Genomic DNA, 13906 nt, shown 5'->3' with positions numbered 1-13906 from the left:
TTCCCAAAAGTTTGTGAAGAAGTTTCATTACCCATTGATTACTGACATGGCAGGCGAAGTATTGAATTGATATAAATCAGAATGGTCCTGTTCATAATACAGATTCTCTGCTTCCATAAAGAGAAAGTATGAATATTCCTGTAGAAAATTCAGGCTAGTTAACTGGGAAAGACTGGCAAAAGTAGTAGCTTATGGGGTTAATTCTGCAAGTTGCTAAATGCCTCCTGCAAAATTCAGAGTGGTTTCACTTCATATTGACTTTAGATCAAGCCCTATGACTTCATGCAAGTTTTCAAATAGATCGTCTCATTCTATGCTTTCATTAATGGTGACTGATGAGTAGTCAACCATCTAGCACAGTCAAGGAGCATATTGTAGTTGACATCTTAATTACAAACGAAAATTAAGGAAAAATGCACCACACCATAGTCCCCAAAGACTCTAAAGTTAAGCCCAATAAATTGGTTAGAATTGAATTGAGCTACAAAATTTGGACACAGATTTTTTTGAACCCACCCTCCAGACTTCACAAGACACGCGGATCTGGGATTTTGGCATAGTCTTTGTAAAGAATAGGGGTCAGTTGCAAAACTTGGATCTGAATTCAGATTCTAAATCTCCCCAAAGTTTAGGATATCACATTCTGAGGTTTTGGTTTAGACATGTGCACGCAAACCTTGCTGCGCTGTGGCCTACAGAATAGGCAAGGCTAGTCATGGGAGCTAGGCTAGGGGTCATGGAGAATGCACTGGATTCATCTTAACTTCCAGGCATCCTCTACCACGTTTCTTATGGAGCCCCTGCGGTGCTTTGAAACTGGTGGAACGCTTTGGCAGGGGGAGGCAGCCACTTGAACGCTGATGGGGTGAATCCCCCATCAGGGTCAACGTAGTATTGTATTACTGTTATGAAATGGAATTTTCAAATTCATATAGCATTCAGACTCCTATATTTACTAGTCGTTATCAGGGATATGATACTCCTGAGGGCATTCTACACCAAAAAATTAAATTCTGTGCTCAATATTTTAAAATTCTGCAAAATTCTGCAAGTTTTATTTGTCAATACATGCAGAGGCTCCAGCATGGCAGTGGGGAGTGCAGGCCACTGGCTGCACGAAGGTGGGAGATCACCCTGCAGCCTCTCCGCTACCCACCCACCCCGGGGACACGGACTCAGTGGTGAGGCTGCACCCGAGCCTGACACAGCACAAGGCCTAGGCCTACCACCAAAACACCGTGGGGCCCTGGCCCTCTGCACCAGGCGCACCAGGTGTGGGGCAGGCAGGCTCAACCAGACAGGATCTAAGTGTGGGGGGGCTCAGTGTGGGAGATCCAGGTGTGGAGTGAGAGGATTCTGTGTGGGACAATCTGGATGCAGGCAGCATAGTGGGGAGTCTAGGTGTGGGGGGACCTGGATGCAAAGGCTCTGGGCGGGTTCCGAATGCAGGTACAATGAGACTCTGCAGGGGCTTCCAGGCAAAAGTGTTGGGGCTCAGTGGAGGGGTGTGGGTGTGGGGGTCTCAGCAGGGGAGGCTGGATGTGGGGGCGCAGGAGGGTGGGGCTCATCAGGGTTGGGGTTTGAGTGCAGGGAGCTCCGTGGGGGGTGGTCTGGGTGCACGGGGCTCCAGATACAGGGGTTGAGGTTCAGTGTGGTGGGGTTCGAGTATGGAGGGCTAAGGGGGTTCTGGGTGTATGGGGTGAGGCTTGGCAGGAGTGTCTGGGTATGGGAGGTCTGGATGCATGGGGATTGGGGAGCAGCTCCGCGTACAGTGACCCCTCCCCTTGCAGCTGAGGAGTGATGGGGGCAAGAAGCATGGGAGGATGCTGAGCTTTCTGCAGCTGGGGGAGGTTTCTGGGGGTGGGTCTGACACAGGCCCAGCTGCTTCTTGCAGGGGAAGAGGAAGTCTCATCCTCTCCTGCCCCAGCCCAGTCGTGACTAGCAGCTGATCCCGGCTCAGGGTAAGAGCCACTGGCTGGGGTGCCCCAAACTTGCCGTGATTTACCTCTCCACTGGCTGCTCCGGGTGCCTGAAATGATGTACCTGCACAGCTAGGGAGTGGTGCGTGACTGATCTTTCAGCTTCTCTTTGCTTCCCTGTTAGAAAATCATCTTTCTGCAGGAAAGCAAAGAAATTTGTGGGGGACATGAATTCTGTGCATGTGCAGTGGCACAGAATTCCCCCAGCAATAATATGATTGGGATCACTAACAGCTTGGAGATAAATACTTTTCAGATGTTATTACAGATATGAAATGACTTGGAGTTTGAAAGCCATTTCATATCTGTGATAAATATTTAGTATTTTCACATTTGATGTATTTAAGCTCAAGTCACCCCTAAAGCATACACTTGTTTTGATAGAGATGAACAAGAAATCGACACCTTGAAGGAAGAACTGGATAGTCTGAACTCTCTGATTACTGATCTCCAAAAAGATATTGAAGGCAGTCGGAAAAGAGAATCTGAGCTGCTTGTATTCACTGAAAAACTAACTAGTAAGAATGCACAGCTGCAGTCTGAAACCAACTTCTTACAGACCCAGCTCGATAAGCTTACCTACAGTGAAAGGGAGTTACAGAGTCAGCTGGAACATGTGAGACAGACTAAAGATGATCTGGTGAGTATGACATGCAGATGGATTTTGTACTAATAGATTATCTGATCAGGGCTGGATTAATGCAAAGGCTCAAAGATCTGTGCCAAGGCTCCAGCTCCTGCAGTGTCATAGCGAGTGCAGAATTTCAGCTTTCGTTTAAAAAGTTAGTTTCTAGCCCTTGTGGTTGTGAATAAAAGCTTGGAAATGTGATCTGAATGTAACCAAAAACTTCTGCCTGAGCCTGCAGACTCCACAGAACCATAGCTCTGATGTGTGAACTGCCCTGTATGTGTCAATGGAAGACCCACTGCTCTTGGAGAGGGACCCTGCTGCTTCTCCTGCCTTTCTAGGAGGCAAGAGTTGACTTCAGCCCTCGTCATTTAGGTAGATGAAGGATGGGGTCTCAGCACAGAAGTAGGGCAGTGGGGGTGGAGTCATAGCAGGGGGCCAATGTCACAGCATGCCTAGGGCTGTGGATTGCCTTAATCCAGTTTTTATACCCAGCAGGATTTAACTCACACGTGAAACTGACTTCTGCAAATCATTCATGTTTAAAGAACTTGTTTGTCATATGGAAGACTAGAATTCTTTTAGGCTCCTCCCATTGTCCAGAGGTACTCCTGTAATATTTAACAGTATAACTTAAATAGGCCCACTTTGACTGCAATCGGACTACTCCCTTGTGTAAGCATTTGCAGGATTGCAGCTTGATTTTGTGTATCAAGTGTACCACAACTGGAGGTCCTTTCGTAAAATGACTTTTTAAAATCAACCTGGAGCAGCCTTTGTGCTTGTATCTGCATTCTCCCATCAACTGTAAGAATAATTTTGTGGCTATAATAAAAATTATTACTAATAGCCTCATGATGATGATAGGTTGTTTTCACATATATTTTGAAAACTTACAAACTGGATTATTTTTGGAGCTTAAATCGTATTCTGTACTGGGCTAAATTCTGGAATAAGTAGTACACCCTGTTTATTCCCTTGGGCTATCCCGCACTGGTGGTATTGGGCTTAATTAATGGTTCATAAAATGTGAGATTCTCAGATGAAGGGCAGGTGCAAAGCAGTGGTGATGTTGACGTTAAGCATATGGTTATGTCTAGTGATTTTAGATGATTTTTTTTTTTATTGTAAATTCAGGCAAACAAACTGCAAAAGGAGGAAGAACTACGCAAACATGAAGTCCAGACCCTGCAGACAGAGTTGGCTTCTCAACAGAAAGAACAAACAGCACTGAACACCCAAGTAGATGAATTAAAAGACGAGTTAGTTACTCAAAAGCGTAAACATGTGGCAAATCTTAAAGACCTCACCAAGCAACTTCAGCAAGGTTGAAACTTTTCCACCCCCTCCTCAGATCTAGTCCTGTGTCCACTAGAGTAGTTGTTCTCAGTCAGGTGTCCGGGGGCACCCTGGGGGACCGCGAGGAGGTTTCGGGGGATCTGCTAATCAGGGCCAGTGTTAGACTCGCTGGAGCCCAGGGCAGAAAGCTGAAGCACCACCTCATGGGTCTGGAGCCCAGGATCCTGAGTCCTGCCACCCAGAGCTGAAGACGAAGCCTGAGCAACTTAGCTTTGCAGGGCCTCCCATGGCGTGCGACCCCAGGCATTTGTCTTGCTTGCTACCTCCTAATGCCAGCCCTGGTTTTTATATGCAGAAAACTAGTTGTTGTGGCACAGGTGGGCCATGGAGTTCGTATAGCATGTTGGGGTGGGGAGCTCTGAAAAAGATTGAGAACCCCTGCGCTAGAGTGTACTAACATAGTCCTCCTCACTCCCAGCATATACTGTTAGAGAAGGATTCCTGCCTGCATCCGTATATTCTCTTAGTGTGCAATCCTTGCAGGTCTTCTTTGTATCAAATAGGAGATTTGTGGATGGAGGGCTTGCCAGATTGGGTCATTAATTGAATCTCATAGGCAGTAAATTGCTTGCACGTTACGTGTGTAATTTTCAAATTAAAAGGATTAAAATGTAAAAGTACTGGAAGGGATCTACACATTCTTGGTATTCAGCTAAAAGGATATTCTGTGAAGTCAAATGGCATGTGACAATTGAGACTTCATCCATGGTAACCAGATACATGTGATTCCTGATCACTATACAGAAGGCTATTTAAGATGCATCAGAAGCTTTCTAAATGCCTACTGTAGCCAGAATTGTTGGTGGTGGCATTTGTTATTTAATTTTAAGGAAGTGATTTATCTGTTTAAATGTATAAATGCATAGAGACTGATTATTAATTTTGTAGTTTTGGGAAGTTAACATTTATAATTCAAAAGTGCACGTGCTCTGAATTTAGAGTGCAGTTTGGCTTAATGAGGTGTTTGGAATTTAGGTGAAAACATAACTGTTGTGTACTATTCATATATTGGGAGAGGACATTCTGTTTACCTTCTTATACAGGTATGAACACACGTGCTCATATTTCTTCTCCCAGCACTATTCAACATCTGGGCACAGACACTGCTGTCCGCTCCCAGTAGTGATAGCAGTCACAGAGTAACTGATTTCCAGAGAGCAGAGCTGTTACACATTACTCATTAGCTATTTAAATAGCATGCCATATCAATAATAAAGCATGGCTTAAATATTAGCTCAAGACAACCCAGCACATGTTCTGTGTTACCTCTTCACTTGAGGACTGGTCCAAAGCCCATGGACTTCAATGGGCATTAGACCAAGCACTTAGTAATGTTCGCATGGTTTGTTAGTCACTAGTATTCTCACATGTATGATTTGGCAATTAAAGAAAACTGTCTCAGCTCCTGGTGGATTGGGGTGGTGTGTATGTGTGGGATCCATTTCCTTAAGATTTTTTCCCCATTTTGGTAACCCTCATAATGTTCTCTTATTAGCACGAAGGAAATTGGATCAGATTGAAAATGGCGGCTGTGATAAAGAAGTTAGCAGTATGGGGAGTCGTTCCAGCTCATCAGGTAATATAACAACCAACAATTCTGCCTTCACTGTTCAGTTTTCAATAACTCAAACTTATTTTACTGGCACAGATTTAGGGTGTTTGTTTTTTTAATAGTTATTGGTTATTTCTGTGGGTTATGTACTTCTGAACAATGCTCTTGTTCACTTCAACAAAACTTTCTCCTGTAGAACACCAGGACTTATGGAATATTGTCAGTCTTGGTGGCAAAAGTCCTGAGATCCATTTTCATTTGCTATCCCCCTTTTTCTTTGAGGCTCAAGATACATAGACCTGATAACTGCAGTGCTTGCCCATATGAGTAATCCTTAACTAAAAGTCAATGTATGTATAACTGAGAGAAAGGAATATCTTTATGTTGCAAAGTCTGGGGAATTCATTGAGGTTCAAAAACTTAATATAGATATAGGGGTCTCAGGCCTAATAATGGCACTTGTTAATGTAATTGAAGCCATCTGTTCTTATTATAGACATTCTAGTTTGTTTTTACTCCTGTCTTTTTTTAACTTGCTGCAGAGGTACCTTAGATGACACTTTTAAATGTAGCCAAAGGCAAAACAAAAATCAGTAGTTGCCTCCATTATTGTTTAATTAATTGCACTAATTGACAATTGACACTGTAAATGGTAAATCAGCTGGCATATTTATAGGCATCAGTGTGCTTGTGTAAAATGTATTCCTTTATTGTTCTACCATGAAGGAAAAAAAAAAATTCTGCAGTATCATTGGCATTTATTTACCTGTTCAATATCATATTGTTTTAAAATATGTTAATTATCAGAGTTGATGTACCTTTAGTCCATAAGGTTGTGTTTGAGATATGTAGCCCTTTCTTTTCCCTTCGTAATCCTTCTCCACCCCGTCACTTTTAAAGTTGCTTCCAGAGCTTCTTGGTACTTTTCCTGCTATCAACCTGAAAGGGGTTAACCCTGCAGCACTCTTGTATGCAATAGTTTCACTGGTCTATACAGAGTTTTTTGGTAAAGGTTTAACTATATCTGTTTAGAACACAATACAATTGAGCTGATCCAACTCTCTAGCATGGGCAGAGTTATATCCATATAAAGGTTCTTGTACAGAAATAGGCTATATACTGATGGAAGCACCTTTATTCCAGTATAGCTGTGTTCACACTGAGGGGTTTACCATTGTCTGAACCTATATAGTGAAAATGGTACTAGTTACGTGCAGCCACTCCATGAGTAGCTAAACGAGATCAACATTTTATTAAGAAAATATTTGGGCACAGTCTGGAGCTATTGCTTTTGTGATGAGATGGAATAGTGTACTTGGCAACTGTGTATGTTCTAATAAACCTGTGACTGTTTGGTAGGGTCCCTTAACGCTCGAAGCAGCAACGAAGATCGCTCCCCTGAGAATACTGGATCTTCAGGAGCTGTGGATAGCTTCCCAGAAGTGGACAAGGCTGTCCTGATTGAGAGAATAGTAAGACTACAGAAGGCTCATGCTCGGAAAAATGAAAAGATGGAATTCATGGAAGATCACATTAAGCAACTGGTGGAGGAAATCAGGAAAAAAACCAAGTATGTATGACATTTGGATCACATAGTCTTGGCTCTCAATTACTGCCCTGCACCAGACCATTCTGACTCTTACGTAACGCACAAAATTAACTTGATAGAAAAATGTTAAATGATAAAACAACTGCAACCACAGCAGACCTTATTTTCACCTTATTTTCTGTGAACAGCCACTACACTCCGCAGCACCAAATGGAAGGCCCTGGATCTGTGACTTAGTCTCATTTGCTCCTTGAACTTGTGCTGCAGGCTCTCACCCTGCCAACGGTGCCTCTCTCTGCTTTAACAGTGACACCCTCTGGCTGTTTGAGGTGTGACACTGGTATAGAGAGTCACGTTCTTCCCTCTCAAAAAGATGCTGCTTGTGATGCATCACTTCTATGCTGAGAGGTCCCCTGTTGATGCAGAGGCTAGTAGAATTCCTGATGGGAGCCTTTGGATGCAAATGTAATTTTTCTGCTAATAAAATAATATATGATAATTGATGCCTAGTGTAATAAAATATCTGAGCCAAAGCCCGTCCATCTTTAGTATACGATATAAGCTTTCTCTTCTCCATGCCGTGCAGGCTATAGGATCTCCTGTCACTTAGCCTACTGGCTAGGTTCCTGTCTAAGGTCTGCTCGTTCAGTATTGCTGGGGGTCATGGGGAGGACTCTCCTTTTTTGAAGGAATGTTTGCTATTAAATCTAACCATTATCACATGCACTCATCTATTATGGTGATGCCATCTCATGAGATGGTGTCTCATAAAAGATCATTGCTTGTGAGCTCCCTGGGGTAGGGACCCTCTGTCGTGCTAGTACAGTACCTTGTAACACAGGGCCTTGATCCCTCACTGGGTTGCTTAGGCACTACTACAGTCGAAATGCTAAACAAGCTGGCTCATTCAGACTGTAACAAAGCCAAACAATTAGTAATAAATTTGGCACTTCAAAAACATACTAAAAACAAGTAATGTGTTTGGTGTCTCATGTATAAAAATACAGGCTGTTCTGAAAAGCGGCCATGGTTTAAAAGTGACTAATTTGGAAAAAAAAAAAAACTTTCAGAAACCTAATGCAATTTTCTGACTCTCAGTAATTACTGTCTTTCATGTAAATTGAATCAGCGCAGATTCATTCTGAGCAAGATGGACAGTGCTCACCCAATAAGCAGCTACTCAGTATTTTATTTTATCTTCTCTCTTCAATGAGTGGCCCTAGGCCTTATTTACTGCACAATATTCAAACCCTGCTCTGAAGACGCAATTAATTTCCTCATTAGCTTTTCTAAGGGGCTCGTCACTACAGTAGCTGAATACTTCATAAACGCCAGTGTGTTTTTACAATATCCCTGTGAGAATAGGGGATATTACCCCCCTTTTACAGATGGGAATTGAGAGCAAGGTTGAAAGTGCCTACTGGTCTTAGTGTCCAATTTGAAAAGTCAGGCCCGAGTGTTTGAGTACACGGCATTATATAGCACTTTATACATTCAAAACACGGCCACTAGTGACTTTAGTTGCAGTGATGAGTGCTCAACATTTCTGCAAATCGTCTCATATAGAGTATCCAGGAAATGAGGAACACACGATTTCACACATCTGTGAAAATTGTGATTAAATGATTTGCCCACCATCCCAAAAGAACTCTGTGGCAGAGGTAGGGTATCCAGTTATCCAGGATAGCATTCAGCTGCCTTACCTATGACACCATTCTTTATCTTCCTGTCATCCCTTGCCTCATTCACTGCACACCTTCCAACTTCACCAGATGAGGCAGGGGTCTCCTTAACTACACAGCTCTTATTTATCTCCAGAACAGCTCTATCCTGTGCACACAATGAGGCAGGGGACTGTGGAAAAGTCTTGTGATCATGTAATTAAAAACTACATTATAATGCATAGGCAGAAGGGGGTTGAATTACATTTGCACAGCTTGCAACTTTGGGGGATTTGTGCTTTTGAGTCACTCAGATGCTTTGCAAAATCCCACTCTTCAATTTTTCTGCTAATAAAACTGACAACCTTTTCTGGAAATACTTTGGATTCTAGTCAAACCACATAATAAGGTTCTGACTCCAAGAACTGTTACAGTTGCAGTTCACACCCTTTTATTATTTATTTGCTTTTTCTAGCATCTGGGTGTCCCACTCACGGACCAGGACCTCATTGTGCTAGGTGCTGTACAAATACAAAAAACAAAGATGGCCCCTTTCCCCAAGGAGCTTAGTCCTGTGCCAAAGTCATGGCCTTCAGTATTGGGGTGGTTTTTTGTTGCTAAGTGTACTCATGGGGTGAAATCCCAACCCCACTGAAGGCAGTGGGAGCTTTGTTATTGACTTAAATGGGAGTTAGGATTTCACCCTTGGTCTCTCCTTATGGGTGGGGACCCTGGAAATCTTTATTTTGGGTGATGTTTGCTGTTAATGTGTGGAAAAAGGAGATGAATCGGTGGGGGGGCAAGAAATGGCTTCAGCCATCTCCCCTCTGATTACACCCTTCTAAGTCTGGAGTTTTGTATCCCGGTTTTGCTCTTGAGATCATGCATGTGAAGATCTATTTTGTTGTAACCCAAATATAGTATAGTACAGGATTCTTTGTAGGAAGTATTTATAACTCAACACCTGCAGTTTCACTCTGATTTCTCTTCTTTTTCCAGAATTATTCAGAGTTACATTTTGCGGGAAGAAGCTGGCACGCTGTCCTCAGAAGCCTCTGACTTTAACAAAGTCCATTTGAGCAGGCGTGGTGGCATCATGGCATCCCTGTATACATCACATCCCGCAGACAGCGGGCTCACATTAGAACTCTCGCTGGAGATAAATAGGAAGCTACAGGCTGTGCTAGAGGATACTTTATTAAAAAATATTACACTGAAAGTGAGTATCTATGATAGCCTTTCATTCTAGGAGTCAATTGTTTTGCTCCTTTGAAATAAATACTGTCCTGAACACAAGTATCAAAGAAGAGGTCTCTAGAGATTAAGTCACTATGGTTTATCTTCTAATATCAATAGCACTCAATGAAAGCAAAAATATGCTCCAGAGGTGTGTGTGTGTGTGTGTGTGAGTGAGAGAGATGGGGATGATTCTCCTACCACTAGGCTCATGACTAACAATTAGTAAGGAATGTATCTATAAGCTGCTCTCTGATTCCCTGTTTGTATCTTTGTATGTTTATTAGTTTTGAACTGAAGCAGTATAACTTTTCAACATGCTCAGTAGAATCCTAAAATCTATAAGAAAGATACTCTCCTTTAGAGCATCACATTCACTATTAATGTGGGGAGAGAAGGGTTTCTTCCCCACTATTTCACTGCCAAGTGAGCATGCTATTTTCAGGTTGCAATCCACTCATATTAATGGCAAGTGGTAATTTAAATTCAATATTGTATGGTGCATCTACTGATGTTTCCCTCTTGTTGCCCCTCCTCTTTTCTTCAAAGGAAAATCTGCAGACACTAGGAACAGAAATAGAACGGCTTATTAAGCACCAGCATGAACTGGAACGGCGGATGAAGAAAGTGTAACAAACTATGGAACAGTCAGAACAAAGAAACAGGTGCTGCAGACTGTCATTTTGAAGTTTCTCCTGTAAACCGAGTGTCAACCAATGGTAGAGCCTAATCCTGCAAACCTTTAACCACACCAATTGTCCTTCTGGACATGAGAGGCTCTGTAGGATCAAGTGTGACGTTTGTTTTGCCTCAGCCATTGATGAACTTTACTATAGGCTACATTCTTAGAACTCTTCTCTGAAATTAAGGCATCCAGAGGCTTTGCAGTGTGCACTGCATGTAGAGTCCATTTCAGTGAGATTTTAATTTCCGCACTGTGCAATTAAACAGCCTGCTAATGATAAAGCTTGGAGGGATGGGGAGAGGGGAGGGGAGGGGAATTGATTTGCTGTGGAACATATCCAGTGCTATTGAGCTTCCAGGGCTTTCAGAATTTTCTTCCCTACTCTAAGTGTTTGATATATTTAAGTTGATCAAGCAATTAACATATGCATGGGAAAGGGGCTTTATAATTAAACTTTTGTAAAAATAATTAAGGACATGATGCATATTTTACCATTGGACAAAAGCTTAATGGCTTCCCTAGAAATGTAATATGAATTGACTTTTTGTGGGGGGGGTGGGTGGGAAGAAGGGGCAGGTAAACTAGCAAGAAATTAGAATGAGAAATTTCTGTTGTTGATACTAGACATTTTCAGTTATCAGACTGTATCAACTCACCAAGTTTTTCATAAACTCCAGATCTCTAGACATATGAATCTGAATAACTTTGAACTCAGGTAGATTTTGTAAAATAAGTTTGATTTTTTCAATATCAATTAACACAATTTTTAAAGTATGTGAGTTAAGTTGTCCATTATTTATATATGTACTCCCTTATTCCAAAACATTCCAGTCCATTTAAAAAAAAACCTCCCCCCATTATGTTTAGTCATCTTAATTGTAAGTATAGCCCAGCTAGTAAAACTGACCATAAAGGTATATTTAAATGGTGAGTTGCAATTTATTGGTGGAACTGTAGAAGCTGTACAAAAATCAGACTCAATTTTACTAATATGAATTAGTCTGTCAAAATGATGGAATTGTGACCATAATTTGAAATTTCAGTTGATATCCCCACCCTTCATTCACAAAGTGATGGGGAAATAACAAGAATGGTGTCACCTTGAGGCTGAGTCACAATATTTTCTAGAGTTTAATACTAGAAAAAGGTAATTGAGATGGACTGGAATGGTTCCACTCCTACAGTAAATGCATATTTTATGGAATTCGTGCCCATGTAACTAAAATGCTTGAGTCAGACCAGTTCATCTTGTAAATATATGTTTAGGGTTTATACTGTATTTATTAAATATTTGCACTTCCTCTTCTCATGAAAAGTATTTAGTGCACATGTACAAACACTCCACAATTTAACATTAGCCATTTTAATTTGAAAGGCCACTTATTTAAAACCTTATTGCAGTGTTGTCCATTAATCTTTTAAATGTTTCTCATACCACTGACCTCCTACCCACTTACTTCATGTGCAAACTGAGCTCTAACCTGCAAACACAGGCTAAAAGTTACCAAGGGATCTAAGTTATGTAGGTGCCTACATATTGTCAAAAGTCCCTTCTGAAAGTTTTACCCATCAGTGCTTAACTTGAGCTATGAGAACAATTCTGATTGTCAGGGAGATTTATTCCTGCATGTAAAGTTAAGCAATGTATGTAAGTGGTTGTAGGATCAAGGCCTGGTCTACTTAGAGTTCCTTATGAGTCCTGAATAACTGTCATCTTTACTTTTTATTTTTAAATTGAATATTTATTTGGAAAAAGCTAAAAACTATTGATTTAAAACATGGAGGAGAGCCCCAGCTGTGGTTCTCAACCTTATTACAGTTTTTTTTAAATACATTTTTTCCCAAGACCTAAGAACAAATGAGGCCAGTCCTGCAACCTTGTGATGAAAGCTTAGCCACCCTGGCTCAGGATTACCTCGCCTTCATTCCTAGGAGGGGAAGTGGGTAGGAAACTGTTAACCTCTTAAGGAGAGAATCCTAGTTACATTGGCACAACTCCCATTGAAATCAGTAGGTGAAATTCTGGCTCCTCTTGAAGTCAGAGTGGACTAGTAAGTTTGTCTGACTGAATTAGACCCCAAAGTGTTCAGGAACAAAGGTCACGTTTCCAAATAACAGAACTTAGTTTTCATATCTACATGTACCAGATCTGTTGTATTTTTTTTAAAGCATGAAAACAAGAAATTGAATGTTTCCACTGTTTAGAATCTGAAACCAAGCTTACTCCAGCAAATAGAGAAATGGTATTTAATATTAATGTAACCTTTTAATGTGTTCTGCAGCTGTTTAATGTGAACGTAGTAAAGAAATGTGATGCAGATGGGATAAGTGCAATGATATTGTAAAAATTCTTATTGCTTTAGGGCATTGTGTCATTCCAGCTCTTAAATGATTTTAGAGCACCCAGTTATCCTTTTGTCTTGCTGAAAAGTGCTGCTTCCTCTGTTAAACACTACACATATGCAGGATTTTTTTCCTTGGTTGTATAAAGTGTACATGTACATGACCAGGACATCCTAGTGTTCATTATATTCTAGTCAGATGTTTTGTATAGGCTTTTTCTTTAATGCCCCTATCACAGATGGAAATGACACTTCAGTATTTGTTAGCTCCTCTACACATCTTTGCATCATGTCAAAAGTATGATGGCAGATTGTTGTAGGAATAATTTGTTAGAGTAGTTTTGCTTGACTTTACTGATGTCAGTTTTCTCATATGCAAGATGCTGCTGCAAATTATGAGAGGCTTGTATTTTCCTCATGAATATGTCTGACTAATATGCTAGTGTTTTCATGGTATACAGCAAGAGTCAGAATGATATTTATTTGGTAGAGGGAAAAACATTTTTGTTAAATAGCCTCTTTTCTAGGGGAATAGCTTTAAATCAAAGTGAAATCCAGCCCTCTATAGAATCAGCACAAGGCCTGTGACACAATTGTATCCACTTTCCTTGTTTGGGTAACATAAGTGTTGCAAACGCTTTGTGCTGGCCACTGCACAGTGATAAATATCAGCCAGGCTCCCAAATATGGGAGGAGGGAGTGGGTTTTTAAATAGTATGTTGAACGATGGGAAGTATAGTATCCCCACAGGCTGGTGTTTTCAGAAGGAGGCACAAGCTGTTAGGTGCCCACTGTCCAGTGAAATTCAGTGGTACTAGGTAGTTAGCTGCCTCAAGCTCCTTCTGAAAATACCCATTTAAACCTTTAGCCAGTTGCATCTATGGGCTGAAATAGAATTTGCAATTGTTTTTTTGG

General features: G+C 41.3%; 1 protein-coding gene across 3 annotated transcripts in view; it reads left to right on the top strand.

The window, feature by feature from the left end:
• CCDC186 (coiled-coil domain containing 186) overlaps window positions 1-11196 on the top strand; it is a 52733-nt gene extending 41537 nt beyond the window's left edge. For all 3 annotated transcript variants that reach the window (XM_039481357.1, XM_039481358.1, XM_039481356.1), the window contains 6 exons: window positions 2364-2619; window positions 3745-3934; window positions 5462-5542; window positions 6878-7088; window positions 9728-9947; window positions 10514-11196. In XM_039481357.1, coding sequence (XP_039337291.1) covers window positions 2364-2619; window positions 3745-3934; window positions 5462-5542; window positions 6878-7088; window positions 9728-9947; window positions 10514-10597 — 1042 coding nt within the window. In that variant the 3' untranslated portion in view covers window positions 10598-11196. The remainder of the gene's footprint in view (window positions 1-2363; window positions 2620-3744; window positions 3935-5461; window positions 5543-6877; window positions 7089-9727; window positions 9948-10513) is intronic.
• The last annotated feature ends 2710 nt before the right edge of the window (window positions 11197-13906 follow it).

This window comes from Mauremys reevesii, linkage group 7, assembly GCF_016161935.1.
Source record: "Mauremys reevesii isolate NIE-2019 linkage group 7, ASM1616193v1, whole genome shotgun sequence".
NCBI lineage: Eukaryota > Metazoa > Chordata > Testudines > Geoemydidae > Mauremys > Mauremys reevesii.
The sequence above is the reverse complement of the archived record's forward strand: the minus strand, read 5'-3'. Positions and strand labels throughout refer to the sequence as shown.